Genomic DNA, 20178 nt, shown 5'->3' with positions numbered 1-20178 from the left:
TTCACCGTGAGCTGTGGGCAGGACAGCTCCCAGCTAAGTCACCTAAACTCTCCTTGGTTTCCTTGGTGCGTGCCACAGGGCCACAGCTGGTGACGAGCGCCAGGCTGCTGGGCGAGAGCCGGGCCCAGGTGCTTCTGGACTCGCTGCTTTTTGCTAGAGGGGTCGATGCTTCAAGATAAACAGACTCTCTGGCAAAAGGTGGCCTTCAGGGGCACTTAAGTCAGAAAACACAAAGGTTGGTCTAAGAAAAGCATGGTTGGCTACACACAAACACACACACACACACTCACTCATACTCTTACCTCTGTCTCTGCAGAAGAAACAAAAGACTAATGTATCTTTTTTTTTTCAATTGTCATTTTATAGCTCCCCATCGTACCTGCCCCACCCCCCTTCCCTTCACTGACCACTTTGGTAGGCTACAGGGGATCAGGGAACAAAGCTGGGGCCTGGCACCCCCCACTATGCTGCCAGCCCTGCCCCGGAGAACAAGTCACAATTACAAATTATCACGACAATTAGCGCCTGTACTTAGGAGCCGGGCAAAGCGCAAAGCGAGGAGGCCCAGTGCCTCTTTGTCAGCTGGTCTATTTGCCGGTGACCTTGCTCTGGAGGCGATGATATTCCTTCAGCCTGTAAACCGGATCCAAAACAAAGAAAAATGCAAATTAACAATAACAACACACACTCGGTTCAATTAATTTAGGCAGAGCTGGGGCGGCCGGGGTGGGGAGCTAGGGGGGGTGGCGGGGGTTCAGCTGTTTGTTAAGACGTTGTGTGAAGTTGTCTTTTTTTCCTTCCTCTGTTCCGTCTCCTGCCCGGGGGCCTCTCCTGCCCTCCAATCAGGATCATGTAATTAATTTATCTTAGGGGGAAAACATTGCTTGTCATTGTCGAAGACAAAGCATTTAACTGGAGACTGGAGAAGTGAAGAGGCCATTATGAAAACTCACTGTGTTCGGAGCCATTTAAAAGGGTTTACAGTCGCAGAATACAAACAGAGGGCGAAGAGGTAGGGTGGTGACGGTGACTGCCGTTGGGGAGAGCGCCCAGGGTGGTGGAGCTGGATTCCACGTCTCTCTCTGGCTATAGGGACCAGAGACTGGCTCTGGGAGGAAATGGTGGCTGCGTGCCCAGGGCCGGTGGCAGGGAGATGAGAGAGACTCGTGCCTTCCTCCCGTCCCCAGGCCCCGTGAGGAGGGAGCTGGGGATTAAGAACCCAGAGCTGGACAGGGAGCCCTTCCGGACTCGGCTCCGTGGCTTCCTAGCTGTGTGGCTGTGGGCAAGTGACTTAACCACTCTGGGCCCATTTCTGGAGTTGCAAATCTGTGTAAGAATTAAATGAGACAACCTAGGAGATGCGTGGGAATGGCTTAGTCTGTGGTGGCTGCTGGCAATAAATGACCCTGTTTGCACTTGTGCGAGCCGGCCCCAGGACCGTGCCAGGCCGAGCGCCTGCTACCAGGTGCCGCACCTGTTCTGCATGCCAGGGTCTGGGCCACCTGCTCGATTCCCGCCAGCTCAAAGCAGACTCTCCCTGCGACTGCGAGGCAGGTACGGCTAACAGCCCTGCGTGGGATTCCGAGATGTTCAGAAGGGGTCTGAGACCACACCGCAGGGTTAGGATTTGAAGCCACATTGGAGTGGCTGCAGATGTGTGCTGCCCCACTGGGCCGTGGAGATCCACATGCCTAGGGGTGGTTTCCGGCCAGCCTACAGCTCAGGTGCGGTGAGTGAAGGCAGGAGCTGGCCAGGTGAGCATCCGAGGCTTTCTTTCTCTCCACCACTTCCCTAAGTTGCCCAGGAAAGGGGCTCCTAGCTGAACCCCGCAGCTGGAGAGAGGGTGGCAGTGACTGTGGAGGCAAAGCCCGAGTGCCCAGGACCCTTCTTGCTGTCACAGGTGGGAAGGGGAGCAGGCTGGGTCCAAAGCGGGCACCGAGGATGCTGAGGGCAGAGGGGCCGGAAGCTGGGGCTTGTCTAGGGCAGGGCAGCAGTCGGAGCAGTCGAGGTCCCAGCAGAGTGTGCTCCCCACACCTGGGGGGTCTGAGGGCCTGTCCAGACCCAGAGCTTCTTACCTCAGGGAGTTGATGTTGATGAAACCAGTGGCATCGACTGGCTCGTAATTGCCCTGCACGTCCATGCTGCAAGGAGAGAGGAGAAGCCTGTCAGCATCCCTGGGCCTTGCCCCTGGCACCCAGGGGACCTCTGGGCCAGGAACAGCTGCTGCACAGATGGACAGGTCGGGTCCTGGCTCAGCCAGTGCTCGCCGTGTGAAATCTTCCTATGACCAGAGCACTGCGCAGGTAAACTGAGGACATACATCCCAGCCGGCTCTGCCCTCAGGGCTGCAGGGGCTCCTAGGAGTGTCCAGGAGCAGCCGATGATGTCCAGTGGCTGAAGGCCTGGGTGGCCAGGGGGTGCGCACAAGGACAGCCTTGATTTCTGTCCCTCGAGCTGCAGGGAGGCCTCCAGCATTCATGTCAAGATCTGCCCACTGTGTCACCTTTCATCTTGTTTGTCCAGCCAGCGAGACCCTGTCTAACCCATCCTCAAACCCGGGCACCGCCCCATGTCGGAGCGGGGTGAGAAGTGCTGTCCTCACAGAACAGGTGTCTCCTTCCTACCTGTCTGTGGTTTCCACCTCCCGCATTCAACAGCCTCCACCCTTCGGGGCCTCCCACGTAGCTACCCTCCGAATGTCTCCCCAGCTGCAGCTGTTCAAGCTGGGCCACCTGGGTGTGCACGCTGGTGCCACCCCCACCCCCCGTCATAGCGGTCAAGGCAAATATCCCTGCCTGCTCTCCGAGCTTCTGTGTCTCACTTGGAAATGATGGAGCCGGCTCCCGGCACATGGTTAAGACTCGCGGTTACTCACATCATGCATTCATTCACGCATTCATTCATTCAGGTACTTATTAAGCACCTACTACCTGCCAGGCGCTGAGAAAATGAGAGCAAGACGAGCACAGCGCCCCTGGCGGGGAGCAGACGTAAGCATCAACCGCCCATCTGCCTTTGTTAGCTACAGCCGGGATAAGTTCTTTGAAGACACGTTCAGGGCGCTGTGGTCTCAGATCTGACTCCACGAGGCCCTTCCTCTGGAGGAAAGGGGGTCCTTCCCCTGTTTCTCACGGGCCCCTCCTCACGCCCTGCCCTGAATCAGCCCCTTGTCCTCATGTCTGCAAAACTCCAGCCTCAGGACACAGCAATTTCAAAGTTCTCCACGACAAGGAGGTGGCCTGTCCCCTCAGGAGCCTTCTGTGGAGAGGTGAGATTGGGAAGGGGGAGGGCAGAGGGGATCTGCTGTTCTTCAGCCACCCCGAGGCCGTGCCTCTGACTGGCTCTTTGTGGGTTGTAGACTTTTTTAACAACGACAAATGGGGTCTCTACACCCTGCTGCCCCCAAATCGTTCAGGACTTGGGCTGTTGCCTCCCCCCATGCCCTTGCCTTGACCTTCATGGGGCCTTGAAGCTGGCACATGGTACTCCCACGCCCTCACCCCTCGCTCCCCTCCACCTCCGCCGGCCCCTCCAGCACCCAGGTGTGTGAAGCCACCAGCCGCAGACCAGCGAGTGAGTTCCCTCTAAAGGGACAAGGTGTCAGAATTTAGAGGGGCTGCCGCCTGACCCGTTACCGGGCAGAGGAAAGACTAGGCCAGACTAAACCACCAGCCTCCCCCAATCGCTTTTATAGGCCTTGCTCGGGGTGATAAATGGAGCTTAACGTGACCCCCTGCTCCCCACCCCTCACCCGAGCCCCCTCACACAGAAACTATGAACCAGCTGAGGACACCTGTCCCACTCCCGCTGTCTGAATCGCCCGTCCCCTGTGGAAGGGTCCCTGAGCTCAGCCCTGGGAGGGGACAGGAGCCCCTTCCCACCTCCCCGCCTGCAGCCTGCACATCTGTCCTTCCGCCTCCATCTCCCACGTGTCAAAACAAAGTCCCCCGACCCTTCCCCGAAGGGGCCCTTCCGGCAGCCCCAGCCGCCGCTGCCAGGTGAGGCCCACACTGAGGGACACGCTCGTCCCACGAGGCTGCCGACACGGTTCCAGAGGTGTTTCTCAGGAACTGAAAAACCTCTTTTTCAAACTGCGGTTTGGGGGTGGCGGGGGGGGGAACGTGGAGGAAAAGAGTTTACAATGATTTTTTTTTTTTCGCCTCCCCTGACGGTCTACAGAAAACCTCTGCGCTTTTATTTTTGTTCATTCGAGTGGCTCTGACCTGCTCTATAATTACGTTACTTTCTACCCACTGTGCCGCGGCATTTTCGGTTCTGCTACCTCTCGCGGCTTCCTCGCTGGTCCCCGTGACGCTGTCACTCAAGGGCTTTCAAGTCAGCGATGTAGAAATCAAAGAGAAAAGGGAAATGGTCGGAGACACAGTGAGAATAAATGCTCCCGCTTTTCTCTCTTTTTTTTCTCCGTTCCCTTTTTACTTTATTCATTTAATCTCCCCGAGTGAGACTGTAAGGCTTAATGAAGGGTTGGACAGATTATTAGAGGCTGCTGATTTGGAGGGGGAGGGAAGAAAGAGCCAGAGAGAGAAAGAGAGAAGATAATTTGACATTTACCCCGACTGATCTAAACTGATTCGGTTATATTTATGGCTTATAAAGTGTTTAGAAAGATTGAAGGGCGGGGGGAGCAGCTCAACCCGGCAAAGAGAGGGAAAGCGAAAAATAATATTGACTGCCAAACAAAACTCGTACTTTAATTCTCGACTGGCCCCCAGAAGGGGAGAGCTGGCCTCAGCCGGGGACTAGGGTTAGGTGTGGCTGTCTTTCTCACAGGGGTCCGTCCCCGACCTTGTGTGGCCGGGTGACCTCCAAAGAGATGCCTTGGTCCGTGGCCAAGGCCCTTCTCTCTCTCATTCGCGACGCAAACAGGCACAGCTAAGAGGCAGCTGCTACCTGTGACCCAGCCCACCAGGCCTCTCCTGCTTCCCTCACGTCCCCCTCAGCACCCTGGCCCGGCCCGGCGGCGAGGAAGCCCCGCAAGGTCCCCTCCTCGGCCCCTTTCTCTTCTCACTGACTCTCCCCTACGGTCCTCGGAGGACAGCGAAATGTCCACCGCCGCCCAATGTCCTCAACCCATGTTCTCCTCAGCTCCGGACCCGTCGTCCCACAAGATGGTCCCGGCCTATCTCACGGAAAACCCGTCCTCCAGAGCAGGGTGCTTCCTCAGGCGGTCCCCCTCAGCTCCCTGAGTGCCACCGAAGTGCACCCAGCTGCTCATGCCAAGAAAACCCCGGGGGATCCTGGCCCTCTCCATCTCCATCCACGCCCTTCTGATTTTGCCTCCTAAATATCCGTCAAATCTATCTGCTGCTCTCTGTTCCTAGAACCGTCAACCTGGTCTTAGCCACCAGCGTGTCCCCAAGGAGCCCTCGTTTCCATCCTTGCCAGCCCCTCGCTCACTCAAATTCACTCTCTAGAGCAGCCAGAAGGACCCTCAAAACACACAGATCCAATCACATCCTTCCCTTTAAGCTCTGGCTCCAGAACACTCATACTCTGGCCCCCTGCCCCTTGGGTTCCTGTAGCGTCTGGGATGTTCTGGATTCTTCCAAGGCTCGGAGCCTCTGCACGTGACGTACTCTTATCTTTTGGAGATCAGCTCAAAGACGACTTCCTCAGGGAAACGTCCCCACACCCCGATGATTATACCCGGCCAGAGTATCCTGTACGTCCTCACAGCCTTGTGTCTTTCCTAATTCAAGCGATCGTGTGATCGGTGCCTTTATCCCCATCCAGCCTGAACGTTCCAGAAAGGCAGAGGTGGCGTCGACACTCTTCCTGACCATCGATCGCCCTTGGGCCCTGCGCAGAGCCTGACCCGCGCTCAGGCACGGCTTCGTTGAGAAAGGCCGTCAGAAGGGTCACCGAACGTGAGGGCGTGCGCCTGCCCCGGGACAGGGAAAGGGGCACCTACCTCACCAGCTCCTCGTTGTAGAGGGACAGAGGGGACTCCCGGCCGAGGATGTACACCTGGCCCTTGAACACGGACAACCTCACTTTCCCTTCCACGTGCTCCTGCGACTTGGCGATGCAGTGGCGGACATATTCACACTCGGGGCTGTGCCAGAATCCTGTGGGGAGGAAAGCGTGAGACCCAAGGAGGCCACTGTGCTGCTGGCCTCGGGCCAGAGCACGGGGTCAGGGGCTGGGGTTCAGGAAGGACCCCGGTGCCACACTCGTCACGGCCCGGGTCGGCCTTGTTCCCTGCTGAGCTCCGGCACCATGGGCACCGGGGAAGGACCACGTCAAGGAACACGCCTGAGGGCCCTGTCCTGTGACCCTGCAGACTCCTGTGGGTCCCTGCCACGCAGTCACTCCCTGGGTCAGGAGGAGCGGCGCTAACCCACGGCTTCAGGCCATAGACATTCAGGGAGCACCACGGACGGGTGCAGGGGACATGGCGCTGAAGGAACCTCCTGACCTCTGCCCACAGGGAGCTCAGTTTCACAAAGGCAGCTTTTCTGGGTGAGGAAGTCAGGCTCGGGGCCGCTGAGCAACCTCTCCAAGACCGTGCAGGCTGTCGTGGGGCCTGGGTCTGACCTCAGTTGGCCCACGTGGTACCGACTCTGCTTCGCATGATCACCTTGAGCACTCCTGTCTGTGGCTGGAACAGCCCATTGGTGCACAAGGTGTGGGAGAAATGGGCTACCCCCCACCGGTGGCCGGTCCCCAGAGCCCTAAGGCCAGGGAAGGCTGTGTGCTCAGCTCAGTCCCCGCAACTGGCAGGCTAGGACCTATGGGCAGCCTGCATCTTTCTGGTCTGTGCTGAGGGGCGGCAGGCGGGCTGGCCGGGGTTGGGGGAGGGACAGGACAGCTCGAGGGGTAGGGTTTCTCTGAAATGGAGCTGGGAAGGTGAGCCCACCTGGGCAGCTGCGGGGCCAGATGGCTTGTGATCTCCTGCCCTGATAACGGGCTGGGTCAGCCCCGGGTCTGCGGCTATTGTTGGAGGCCCAGGCCTCCAGGGACACCTGCTGGGGCTCTCCGTGGGAAAGGGGCGCGGGCCCTCTCTGGGATGAGGTGGGGGAGGGACAGGCGGGGAGAGGAGGTCGGGTCCTGGCTCTCCAGTGACCTGCCATGTGAGTTCACATCGCAGCTCCACTTTGACAAGCAGCTCCTTGTGCCTCAGTTCCCCCTTTACACATGAGACAACATACCAACCGCTCTCTGGGGGTCGTGTGCGCGCAATGTGAGGACGCGGGCCAGGCTCTGAGCGATCTGCATCTGAGATTTGAACGTGGCCTCCACCAGCCCTCACTGGATCCAGGGAGATGGACGCCCGGAACAAGGGCCTGTCCACAGCCACTCGGCGAGACCCCAAAGTGCACAGGTCCAACTGAACACTCCTGGCTCCGAACCCCACAAAAGGGGCTCTGATGACCCGCGGCCCCCGCCATGCCCCCGAGTTCTGGGCTCAGCCATCATCTTCCTAAGTTGGGGTAATCAGACCATTAAGTGCCCAAGCTGGAAGACAGGCAGTAGGTGGAGGCAGAGATGGGACAGAGACCCCCGTGGAAGCACCTGGCCCGGGCTTCACGTCAGGCTCTCCCATGTCCATCCACGTGCTTCAGTGTCCCCCTCTGTGCCCTGGGACTACACGGGCTCCGAGGAAGCCAAGCGCCAGGGCAGAGGGGCAGGCTCTGTCACCGAGGAGCTAGCCAGGACTGGGAAGACACCTGACCTGGTGACTTTTATTTTACAGGAGGGGACACTGAGGCTCAGACCCACCCAAGATCATCAAGCCAGCCAGAGGCAAGGCCTCTGCGCTCAGCGGCCACACCAGGCGCTTGTAGGTCCCTAAGGCATGCTGGGATAGCAACCTGGCCAGGTGCTGCTCTAGATGCTTTACAGATATTCACACGTTTACTCCTTGCTGCGAGACAGGTTTTTTTGAGGAAACTGGGGCACAGGGAGATGCAGTAACTTGCTCAAGCTGACCCATGGTCTGCAACGTTTATGTGAGAAACCACACCAAACAGCCCTGCTCCGGGCTGTTGGGGGGACAGGCCCGAGGCTGACCTTGACGTCTCTGGGGGCCTGGACGGCAGGGGCACCTGGGTGAAGTTAATATCAATGTTAACAACCCAGGTTAAGGCTTGTTCGCCCTCACCCCCTTCTCCTCCACCCTGAAGTTTTATTTCCTTTGAAACCTCCTAATCGCCGTAACTCATTTGGGGATTTAGAGGGCTTGGTGGGTGGCAGAGCAAGGATGCAACCCAGGTGGCCTAGTGTAGAGGCACCGAGCCGGTAGCCAGGGGCACAGCTGTGCCTTGGACACCGGGACTCCCCTGTACATGTCACTGAGCCCCCTGATCACCCCTTGCTAACCGCCCAGCCCACCTTCCCTCCCTCCCGCTGAGGTCACCTGGAGTGGCTGAGAACTTGGCCTCTGAAGCCAGACTGCCCTGGGTTCACAGCCAGCCGTGAAAGTTCGGACATGTGTCTTTACCTGTCTGGGGCTCGGTTTCCTCACCTCTGTGCAGCTGAGATTAGATAATACCCAGCAGTGCCTGGATCAGGGCCCCACAGCAAGAGGCGGCAGCCGCTCTAGCATGAGAGGGAGGCTAGTGGCTTGCCCCTCGCTCGGCCTCCACGGACACCTCTGAGCGGGAGCGGCCTGGCCAGGTGCTGTCCCCTCCATCGCAGCCCGCCACGTCTTAATGACTCTCCCATTTTGTAACCAAAATCCACCTTTCAGCGTTGAAACCCCATGGAGTAAGAGAGTCTGCAGGAGACAATGGTATTTAAACACCTGTCTGTACCTGGGAAGCGGGGACTCAGCTTCAAAGCTGCTGGGAACAATGGGAGGGAGGAATAATGCCAGCGATAACCAGGAGCCCGTGCGCGATGAGTTACAGTGATTCGGGGGCTCAGGGTGGAGGGTGAGGGGGTGAGGCGAGGGCAGCGGAGGCTCATCGGGGTCTTTATCACTAACATTGACTCTCCCGGGTCCCTCTGCCATCCAGGCACACCCCCCCACCCCCGCCCTCAATGTCAAGGTTGGCCTTGGCCGGCAGCCTGTTCCCCCCAACAGCTCGGAGGGGCTGTTTGATGTGGTTTCTCAAATTAGGGAGAGATGAATGTCAGAGAGCCGCAGACAGTTTTGGGAAAGACCAGACTGTAACGTTGTAATGTCAGGCTCTGTGGGTCAGGCGGCCTCTCCTGAAACTACTCAGCTTCCGGGCGCTCAGAAGCAGACACAGGTGACATGTACACGAAGGAGCATGGCCGTGCCCAAAAGCTTTACAGACACTGAAATCCCTATGATTTTCACACGTCATAAAATAATATTACTTAAAAAAAAATTTCCCCCAACCACTTAAATATGTAAAAATGAGTCTTAGCTCACAGGCTGGATCACAGGCCAGATTTAGGGACCCCTGTGATACAAGGTAAGGGGTGGATGTGAGTCAGGGGGCCTGGATTCTGACTCTGTGACAACAGGTAAGGCACGGAAACTCAGACTCCTCACATGTAAAACGGGGACCCAGCCGTAGTTCATGCTAATGTCGCCCACCAAACATTTTATACGCGGGCTGCGTGCATGGCTGTTCCGGGGATGCCCCAGTTAAGATCTGGCTGGTCTCCTCCTTGGGCGAGAGGCTGAGTTCTCGGTCAAGGCAGCTTCCCCCTCTGCTTGAGGCGGTTCCCACAGCAGCTCCAGGTCCTGCCTAGAGACAGCCTGACCTGGGGTCACACCCAGCGAGGCCATTTTCCCTTACTTGTGTAACTGTTCAAGCTCCTTCCACTCATCTGTGAACGGAGCCGGCGGCGGCTCTCCCAGGAAAGTTGGGAGGACAGCTCGTGTGTGTCCCCACACAGCGCCTGGCACTGGCACGTGCTCAATAAAGGCTGGCTGCCTCGGGGATGACCCGTGACGCACCTTGGCCAGGCTGGAGTCATACAGATGGCAGGTGGTGCAGGGACGGCCGACCCCCGTAGGGACCGGTGCGTTTGCCTTGACAGCGTGTGAACAGGGCAAGTCCCCACGTCCCCTCCTTGCTCTCTCATCCCCTTCAACCTGCATCTTTCGGGATCTGGCAGTGGCGGGGTGGGATCAGGGGCGGGACCGGGGGAGGGTGCTGGTTGGTTAGGAAGGGGCTGGGGGCGGCAGCGGCCTACGCACCGGTGTACACCAGCTCTGCGAATTTCAAGCCCAGGCCTTGTTTGATTTTGCGCACTTCCCGATCCATGGTGAAGGTCTCGATGTCTAAATGAACGTGGTAAAGGATCGTCCCCGCTGGGGTCTCGTAGATACCTAGCCATTTTTCCAGGCAGGGGGAACGGGAGAAAAAAGAGAGAAACACATGAAACCCAAACTGTCAGCAAATGACAAAAAAAAAAGAAAAAATAATAATGACTCGTCTGACAGGAGACAAGCCGGTCGGACCCATTCACTCCCAGCTTGCTGCAAAATGCATCTGTCATTATGTTCATGCTGGGGCCACGACAGTCCACTCTGCGGCTTGTGGAGAAAATGTCTGGATGCCCCCCTTTGAAGAGGCCCGCAGACGCTGGAAAATGACAGGGTTCAGAGCCGCTCCCCCTCCTCCGCGACGCGTGCCCACCGGCCTGCGGCTGAAAACCTGTAATTAAACCGACTACGGTGGAGCCCAGGGCCCCAAATATCCCTTCTTCCCTTCCACTGGGGAGCCGGGGGAGGGGACGGCTGTGCACACACAAGCACATACGTGTGTACATGTGTGTACACGGGTGCACACGCACGCTGCTTTCAGCGGTGGCTCCTCCGTAGCCGTGCCTCTGCAGAGAAATCCCGATCACCGAGGTGGAGGGCTCGCCATCACCTGCGCCGACCCCACTGCACAGGTGGGGACATCAAGGCCGTGAGGAGCGTGCCCCCGGTGGAGCTGGGACCTGACCCCAGGCCCTGACCAGTGTCATCTGCTGCGCTGTGGGTGAGCGGGCGCTGGGGGCCCAAACCCACGGTTTTGCTAAGTACCCTCCCCATCGCCTCAGGCTCGGTTCCTCTATTTGCTAACCAACCTGCTCGGACCAGATGGGAGGAAGCAGACCTGGGAGGAAGGTGTGATGAGCGGCGCCACACTACACTTGAGGACGCTGAGGCACCAAGAGGTGGGATCTCCATGCACACGTGGCCAGACGTCCTCTTGGCCACGCGGTGAGGTCTCTCAAATAAAGTTCAGGTGAGCATGTCACCTGACCTGGACACACCTGCCCCGTGTTCGCTGTCAACACGGAGGAGGGGTAATGACTATCCCGAAAGGCTCCCCTCTTCCCACCACGTAACATTACAGCATTAAAGGAGCAAGTCTGCAGTTATCCTGAGACTGTACCACCATCTTTCCACACTGGCTGCTTAAAAAAAAAAAAAGAAAAGGATTTTACACCCATGTTCATGGAAGCATCATGCAGAACAGCCAAAAGGCGGACGCGGCTAAAATGCTGATCAACGGATGATAGATAAACAAAATGTGGTATATATATATATACCGTGGAATATTATTTAGCCTTAAAAAGGGAGGAAATTCTGACACATGCTACATACGTGGATGAACCTGGAGGCTATCGCACTACGTGACATAAGCCAGCCATCAAGGGACGAATACTGCACCGTCCCATGTAGATGAGGTCCCCAGAGGAGATACATTCACAGAGACAGGAAGGAGGATGGTGGGTGCCAGGGCCTGGGGAGAGGGGAGTGGGGACAGGGTTTCGGTTTGGGAAGATGAGAAATTCTGGAGGTGGACGGTGGGGGTGGCGGCATGACCGTGCGCGTGGACTCGGCAGAGCTGGTTCAGCATGCCCATTTTACAGATGGGGAGGCTGAGGCCCCAGGAGGGAAATGAGCTTCCCAAGATGCATGGGACCAGCATCTGGGCCTCCCATCGCCGCTCTAGGCTGCAGTGTTCACTGGGACATGAAAAGGAATATGCAGGTCGAGGGGCTACGGCTGGGAGGAAGGGCCTGGGTTCTCCCTGTGGCTCGGAGTTACCTGGTCTCGGGAGACACACGTGTCAAAAGGATCAGGTGCTGATGTGACTGCGATGTGCCATGGAAGAGCCATGTCCTGTTTCACCAGTGTGGCCCTGGCTGTTCTGAATCCAGCCGTGACCTTGGCCTCCCCAGCAGGAAAACACCCATGAACCCGAGCATACGCGAGAGGCCCCGGCCTCGACTCCCCGGGGGGCCCCTCGGGCCTTCGCGCTGCTTCATTTTTACTCTAACGGCTCTGTTTCTGCAGCGTGGCTCAGAGACACAGCACAGAAGGGGCTGAGAAAAGCCAGTGCTGACGGCATAAGGGTGGGGGACACGGAAGACCTACGAAAACAAACAGGAACTCAGCACCGGAGTTGGGCTACTCTTTGGGGACAGCATGGCATCACAAACGAGTGGCTCCCAGTGGCCCCAGGCCACTGAGAAAGGCCCGACTGGTCGGCAGGCTGTTCACAAAGACAGACCCGTGCAGGACGTTTGGAAATATCTGCCTCGAAAACGGCAAAAATAACCACAATGTTAGAGGGGTAAGTTTTCAATTATCCTGGAAATTGTCACCAAGAGTAAAGTAATTTCTCAGGAGTCAACTAAAGCAAGATAATGACTAAGGCCCACTGGTGTTCTTATCCTGGCGCATACTGGGAATTCCATATTTATTGCATTGGAAATGGGCCTTCTGATTGTTAGTTTTGCCACATTTTGGAAAAGCCTGGAAACTTTCAAAGCCTGTCCTCGTACTGGCGTAGACGGCAGCGGCGGCGTCACCCCGGGCAAACCAATGGTGGGGAACCGGGCGGCTTCTGTGCTCTGCTGTCTTTGGCTGAGCCAGCTGTGGGGCTTGGTCCACTGTATTTGCAGGACCAGGGCTGGGGGTCAGAAGTCCCACACAACGTACACCTTTACACGGAGTGCCCAGCTTCCCCGCCTGACCTGGGCTGGCCTCAGCCTCCTCTGAGCCCCAGGCAACCCATCTGGAATTTGAGAAGATGGTAACTGTCTGCTGCCCTTCCCTCTAACCTCCACCTGCCTGAAGGCAACGTCCCAGACACACGTCCCAAGGTGTGGCCTACATAGGGGTGGTCCTGTCTCCAGAACACGGCGGCCACCCCCCCACCCACTACATTGTCCAGAAACAGAACAATACTGGTGGTGTGCAGGGTTCGAGGAAGACACCCATACTTCTCCACGAGGAAGGGCTGTGACATGCCCAACGGCACCCCAACCCGCTCCTGGTCTATCATAGCTGTTCTCCGGGAACAGAGCAGAGTGCCTGGTGGGCAGAGCCAGCCCCTCCTGAGCCTGCAGAACCAGCCTTGGGGCTGTCAACCCTCCGAGGCAGCTGCAGGAAGAGCCGTGGGCCAAGAAGAAAAGCTGCAGCCATGAAACACGCCAGTACAATTAATATTCCCGTTCGTTCTCTTAGAAGGTGTTAAAGTTAATTGTGACTGATCAAAAAGCTTGTTTTCAGGCTGCTGCTGTCGTGTGTGTGTGTGTGTGTGTGTGTGTGTGTGTGTGTGTGTGTGTGTGTATGAGAGAGAGAGAGAGAGAGAGCACGAGCATTTTAAAGATCTTCTCCCTCCTCTCCACAGGGGTAGGGGATAGATGATTTGTGTATTTCTTCTGGGGGAAAAAAAAATGACTTTAAAAAAACCGGTGACAGAAACCTGATGCTAAAAGACTATGGATTTGGGGCTTTTGACAGTAGGCATACAAACCACTGCGCAGAAAGAAGGAGCAAATGACAGCTGAGTCTCGGTGTCGCCGTGGAAGAGACAACAGTCATCTTTGGAGTGACACGCACAGCGGCTCCAAGTGTCTATTTTCATCTCCCCGTGTTTACAGGAAAAAGACAGAGGTGTCAGCAGTTCTCTGCGGAGCATCTTCAATCACACCGTAATTACTGCCGAGGGCTGGGGCGGGGAAGAAGGGCGAGGAGCTGGGGGACAGTGGACCAGAGAGGAAGAGGTGGGGACCAAAGCAGCTGCTGCTGCTTCACTTCTTCTCATCTGTTCCCGAGGCTGCCAGGTTAGCCCAGACTGAGCAATCTGGTGGAATCGAGTGGGATCCGCCAACTCAGCCGGGGGTCAGGGATCAGGGGTCGGGGGTCGGGAGTGGGGGTGAGGGCACCTGGACCAGAGGCTCTGGTCCTTTGGGAAAGCAGTATCCCGAGGGAGGGATTTGGAAAGGTCGGGGGAGGGGAGGTTGGCTGGAGCCCAAGGACACCCCTGTTAGGTACCAGGGCCAAGGAGAGAGGCGGTTGCCACGGCGACGGGGAAGGCAAGTGATGGTGGGACTCTAACCATCCTCTAGGCTCCTGGCGCCCCACAGGCCCCACCCGGGGAAGCAGGGTGGGCCTCTGAGGCTGGCTACCCTGGGCCTCCAGGAGTGAGAATGCCGGTGCTCACAGGTCTCCCTCCACTTTCCATCTGGAAGGTTCTATCTGTGCGGAGCCTCTGGTGGGTGGGCAAGTGGGTAAGTGGGCAGGCGGCCCTTGTTCTTTCTTAGCCAGAAAGCAGAGGAGCAAGGAGGAAGTTGAGAGAGGAGGGGAGAGTGGGAGAGAGATGAGGATGGTGGAGGGGGCGAGTGAAGAGGAAGGCTCAAGGGAAGAGGAGAAAGCCGGCAACGTGGAGGGAGAGGGGGCAGTGGGCAGGGGCGAGACCCGAGGGGCAGGGCGGGAGGAGAGGAGCTAAGGTGAGCGGAGGAGAAGGAGGTGGGCTGGCTCCCGGGAAGGCTCCTTCCCTGCTTGCTCCTGCCTGCCTTCCCCCCTCTCCTCCCCACTGATTTCATTTACTTCACTTAATTAGCCCCCCTCCGGAGTTAAAAAGATAATGTGATAATGACGATGTGAACAGCCACAAATACAGCGAAAGCTACTCCATCTGCAGCTTCCCCGGCCCCTTGCCCCTCTGACCCCACGGCCTCTAGCGCCACTGAGCCGGCCATCCCAGACCCAGGGCGCTAGCGCTGCCCAATTCCCTCACCCCTGCCCCCCAAATAAACCAAGCCCTTAACGAAGTTCAATTACGAGCTTTGTAAAATCAATACAAATGACATTTTCCCTCGTACACTGGGATACACTGAGATACGGACAATAGTGTCTTCCTGCTCTGCCCTCAATGTAATTGGCAATTAACAGCTTTTCCCATTACTTAGACTTAATAAAGACCCGTCATGGGGGCATCCACAATGCCACGATGCAGCGCCTTCTCACTACAATTTATTGGGCGTGAAAAAAATAAAAGTAACATGTCACCCTAAAATTAGGAAGTAATTTTCTTCCCTCTCCCCCAACCTCAGTAAGAAAACAGGCAGGTCACAACTTCCAGAGGGACACGCAAGATCACCCAGGCTGCCTTACCTTTGGCCGCCGGAGTTGCAGAGAGGGAAAGCAACTTGCCTACGGTCACACAGCAAGTCTGTGGAGTCAGAATCCTGATTGTTTTTCCCCAAAGCGGTATAATCCTCAGACTACATGCTGTGCTTTGGGGGACAGCCCCCCTCCACAAATACACGCAGCACCTGGGCGGGGTGAAGGCTGTGCTCCAGGAATCTCCTCCTCAGGTGGCTAGGACCTTGGAGGGTGGCGACACCCCCAGGTCTGGGGAGAAGGTAGCGAATCTGCCTTCAGGCACAGCGGCAACCACTGTGGGTCAGGAGCTCTCTGCATGCGACCTGGACGCGGCCCATTTCACAGATGAAGAATTCGAGGCTCCGAGAGGCTGGGTCACTTTCCCAGTGGAGATGGAGCCAGGACGGGGACTTGTCCGGCACCGAAGCCTGAACCGTCTACGCTGACCCTTCAGTGTGCCTCTCCCAGGCCTCCAGGGGCTCGGCCCCCAGTAGACCCAACTCAACACCCAACCGGCCACCTGGGGCGCCTCCTACCTTTTCTACCACATCCCACTAGAAAGCTCCCGCTCTGCCCTCTCTGTTCCACATTCTACTCTACCAGTCCAAGCCTCATCTCCTGCCACCTCCTCCAGGATGTCTACCTAGAATAGCCCGGTCTAGGCCTTTATCGCTGCCTCCTTCAGTTCAAGTTCACCTGGCTCTCCCCACCTAGCAGGATGCCATTTCACAGTGACCTCAGGCTGGTCCTTCTCTTTCCAATAGAGGAAGCAATTCATCTTCACAGGAAGTGCCATTCCTGACCTACAGCACTGCCTGCCCGCAGCACTGAGACATCCACAATCAACTAGTGATGCCTGTCACGGGCATGCGAGGAGCAGAGAGCAAGTGCCATCGTGGGTACCTCTGAGCCGCACTGACAGCTCCCAGAGGGCGCAGCCATCTATGGAGTAATCTCCACTGCACCAGTCCCTGCCCGTGCACCTGGGCCAGAACCCCGATGCGCCCCGCTCAGGCTTAAGCCCTCATCCTCTCTGGATCTGCGACTCCTAGTCCTGCCACCGACAGGTCTTTGACTTTGAGCCTTGGTGCCCCTGTCTGTAACATGAGGGTGCTGGCCTCTGGCTCCCCAAGGCCCCTCCCAGGTCTGCCTTGGATGATGTATATTGTGCTGGCTCCCAAGGGCAGACTGCGACAAAGGGACATTTAATCAGATGTTACTATAGGTGAGAGACAAAGATGAGAGAGGATAAAAAGGAGCAGCTAATTAGTTACGTTGTCCTCGAGGAGGCCTTCCCAGAGCTTCAATTAGGTTGTTTCCATAATAGCTGAGTCGAGAACCACATGAAAGAGGCGAAGAGGCCGCTTTCCCTCCCTGCCTCCTCCCTGCTCCCTCTGAGACAAACCCAAACAGGTCAGAGCCCGAAGGATCGCCCCCCACCCCCACCCCTCCCACACTACACCTGGGGAAACCGAGGGCCAGAGACGGTAAGTTCAAGGTCACTGGGCAAGGCCGGGCGAACCCGGGGCGAAAACCCTCCCATCCCGTCTCCCGCTCCGGCGTCCTTTCCCAAAAGCCGAAATTTGGCCAGCAGCTCCCTTTGGGTCTTAGAATTTTAGTACAAAATACCTTGAAGGACTGACTATACCCTGGCCTGGTTTTATTTGGTTGCGTTATCTTTTCAAATTAACCCTAAGCAAAGCAATTAGAATGCCTGCAAAAAACGGGGCCTCAACTCCCTGCCAGTATTTAAAACTCGAGTGCCCAAGTCTGGGGCTCTCACTGAAAGTTTATCCCCTCCCTCTTAGAGCTCCGGAAGCATCTTTGCTTGATCAGGGACCCACAGGCAGCTGAGATCCTCTTGTGTGGGTGGGGAAACCGAGTCCTCGAGGGGAGGGTGTGGTCGAGCTGACTCCTGATTATTGACAAAGGGACTCAAGGCTCTGTTACTAAGAGCAGACAGAGGCGCTTGCTTGGGGACCAACCTCTTCTCCCCTTAGCCCAGCCAGAGGCGGACGTGGGCCAGGCAGCCCCGCCAAGGGGGCAGCCCCTTCTACAGCGGGCAGAGTCCTCCCACCTGGGGAAAAATGCCTCCCGTCCTCGGGTCACACCTGACCTTGGGACATGCCCTCAGGCTTTGCTCACTCACAGGGCCTGGGCTGCCCACAGCGCCCACCCCCTGCCAGGCCAGCCGGCCGCCTCGGTGCAGCCTCAATGACCACGAAGTCGGCCCTGCACACTCTGCCTCGGGACCCAGCCTACCGGCCCAGGCCACAGGATCCCCGATCTCCTCTCTCCTCAGGGCCTCTCCCGGCCCCCAGCTCCTCCTGCTGGGACGGCAATACTCCTGGAAGCCAGTGGCAAAGGGCCTCTCATCCCCACGCACAGAGGGGAAACTGAGCCTTGGTGGTGGTGGTGGGGGGGGGAATGGACTTGCCCAGAGTCACCGACATAGCCTGGGAGTGGCTGGATGGCACGGGGACCGAGGGGGCTCCAGGACCGAGGCATGCCCCCAAGGCTGCTGGGCACACTCACCTCGGGACTTCATCCCGATGAAGCGGTTCTCCACGATGTCGATGCGGCCCACGCCGTGTTTGCCCCTGGGGGGAGAACGGGACACTCAGGGTCGGGTGCGGCCACAGGCTTGGTGTCAGATGCCACCCGCTGGCCGCCACGGCTTGGGCACACATGGGCTGCGCCCACCCCGGAGCTCCATGCAGGACATGAGGCACCATCTCGGGAGCCAAGAGAGGACACCCGAGTTAGGGGACCTGGTCCTCCCATCCATTGTACGGGCGGGGAAACTGAGGCCCAGAGAGGGAAGGGCTTGCCCGGGTCACACCGTGTTTGTTTATTTATTTATTTTTTTAGGCGAGGCAACCCTTGGTTGACCTGACAGATTGCAAAGACCTTGTCAGCTTACGATCCCTTAATTTATTTATTTTTTACACCTACCGCGCACCTGGTCTTCCTAGGTGGTCTCCCATCCGAGTACTAACCAGGCCCGACCCTGCTTAGCTTCCGAGATCAGACACACCGTGAGTTTAATTTACAGCTTCTGTTACCTCTGTCCTGGGGCCTTTCCTGGCACCAGCTCTAAGCATGGCTCATCTTTCTTTCTATCGTGGTCTCGGATGCAGCCCAGAGCTTGGAAGCTCCAGCTGAGCGGAATTGCCACCTTCCAAGGCTGAGGGCCAAGGGGTCTCTCCTACCAAGCCAGGAGATGTCACAGCTGTGAGGCTGTGCCAAGGCTTCCCACAGGATGCAGGCCTGTAGTCCTCGGCCCCGGGCCTCAGGCCTGACCAGACATCAGCCGGAATGGCCAGAACCCGTGGCTGCTGCAGACAGCAGTTTGCTAGGAGGCGGACAGGGCCGGAGCACTCACCCGATTTCGTTCAGGTACACGAACAGCTCCATGGACGTGCAGTGGGTGGTGCCATCCGTGACGTTGGTCACCTTCACGGGGATCCCTAGGGTGGGAGAAGAGAGCAGTGGGCCTGTGGCCGGAGCTCCGTGGAGGAGCCTGTGCCTGCCACCCCTCCCTCTCCCTCCGCCCGCAACGCCTTAAATGGATGTGACAGATATGGACTCCGAATGACTCCCTGAAAAGCCCTGTGCAGGTTGAGGCCTGCCGGGGGGAGAGAAGGGGCGAGAAAGCCCCCCGGAATGAAAGGGAAAATGCAATAAAAACGCTCTCCCCCACCCTTCCCATTCTCTTTGCCCCTTTTGCATTTAGGGGCTGTGAAATTGGAACCAGGCCCTGAACTAATTGAATTTCACGCTCCACCATTGTCTTAGGCCGGGAGCTCCTTCTGTCCCACCAGTTACCCAGGGGCCGCCCGGCTGAGGTGCGGCTGAGCTCACACACACACACACTCACACGCACACACACAGCCCCCTGCCGCGTCTGTCAGGCGGACCCCCGCGCCCCCGACCCTGCACCCCAGACCCTCACGCAGCCATCTGATTGATGGGGGTAAAATGGTGCCCGCTCCAGCAGGCGAGGTGTCGGAGGCGTCCATGAATTCTGAGGAGTCGGGTCTGGGGTGGCAGGAGGGCAGGAGGGAGGCGGCCGCTCTGGGAGGGAAGGGCCGAGTCCAGGGGGGTGGGGAGGGGGGGCAGTGGGTGGGTTCAGGGTTGACTCTGAATAGCAAGGGGCACTTTCTCGAGCGGTGTGAAATGAGCAATAAATGTATTAGGGGACTAACAAGAGAGCTGTAACAGTGACAAAGAAAGGCTGTTCAAACTTGGCGGCTAATCCCCCACCCATCTGCCCAGCTCATTACCATGGAGCCGGCGATCGGGTGCCAATCAGGGCTCAATAGCGGGCTTTCGAGTCTTTATTAGCCAGGCGCCGCTCTGAGGGGCTTCGCTCAAGGCGCTGTCAGCTTCCCCATTCTTAACCCCCATTTCCAGGGGTTTTATAACTTGGTTGTAAATTGCTATTAAATGTAAGTCTGTCCAATAATGAACCTTAAGCCCCTCTTGCTACCCCCCGCCTCTCCTCTCTCCCTTTCTCTCCCTTCCTCGGTCCTATTATCGGCCCCTTTGCACGGCCTTGGACAGGGCCTGCCCCAGAAAGGCGCTGACATTGTTGGTGCTGCTGCCGGAGAAAGCCTCTTAGCCTTTAAAATAGTTAATAATTAGATTAAAACTTCAAATAAATTAACTAGAGGATGAATGGGGAGTAGTCGGGATGGGTCCCACCCATCTGTTTTTTTTTTTTTTTTTTTTCCAGACGGTCCCCGAATCATTAAAATGGATCACGTTTCTTCTCTGGCTCAGCCTCGGGGCCACCCTATTCCTGGAGGAAAGGCCGCCAGAGCCTGTGTCCAGGA

The 20178-nt window shown here is 57.4% G+C and overlaps 1 protein-coding gene across 1 annotated transcript in view; it reads right to left on the bottom strand.

Annotated features, from left to right (window-relative positions):
• Positions 1–317: 317 nt before the first annotated feature.
• The window catches only part of ASS1 (argininosuccinate synthase 1), a 47926-nt gene continuing 28065 nt past the window's right edge, over positions 318–20178 (bottom strand). The window contains exons 11-16 of the mRNA XM_006918058.3: positions 18726–18810; positions 17876–17940; positions 10142–10273; positions 5933–6089; positions 2076–2141; positions 318–633 (exon numbers count right to left, since the gene is read on the bottom strand). Of these exons, the coding sequence (XP_006918120.1) occupies positions 588–633; positions 2076–2141; positions 5933–6089; positions 10142–10273; positions 17876–17940; positions 18726–18810 (551 nt within the window). The 3' untranslated portion in view covers positions 318–587. The remainder of the gene's footprint in view (positions 634–2075; positions 2142–5932; positions 6090–10141; positions 10274–17875; positions 17941–18725; positions 18811–20178) is intronic.

The sequence above is a fragment of the Pteropus alecto genome, unplaced genomic scaffold, assembly GCF_000325575.1.
Source record: "Pteropus alecto unplaced genomic scaffold, ASM32557v1 scaffold67, whole genome shotgun sequence".
Lineage (NCBI taxonomy): Eukaryota > Metazoa > Chordata > Mammalia > Chiroptera > Pteropodidae > Pteropus > Pteropus alecto.
The sequence above is the reverse complement of the archived record's forward strand: the minus strand, read 5'-3'. Positions and strand labels throughout refer to the sequence as shown.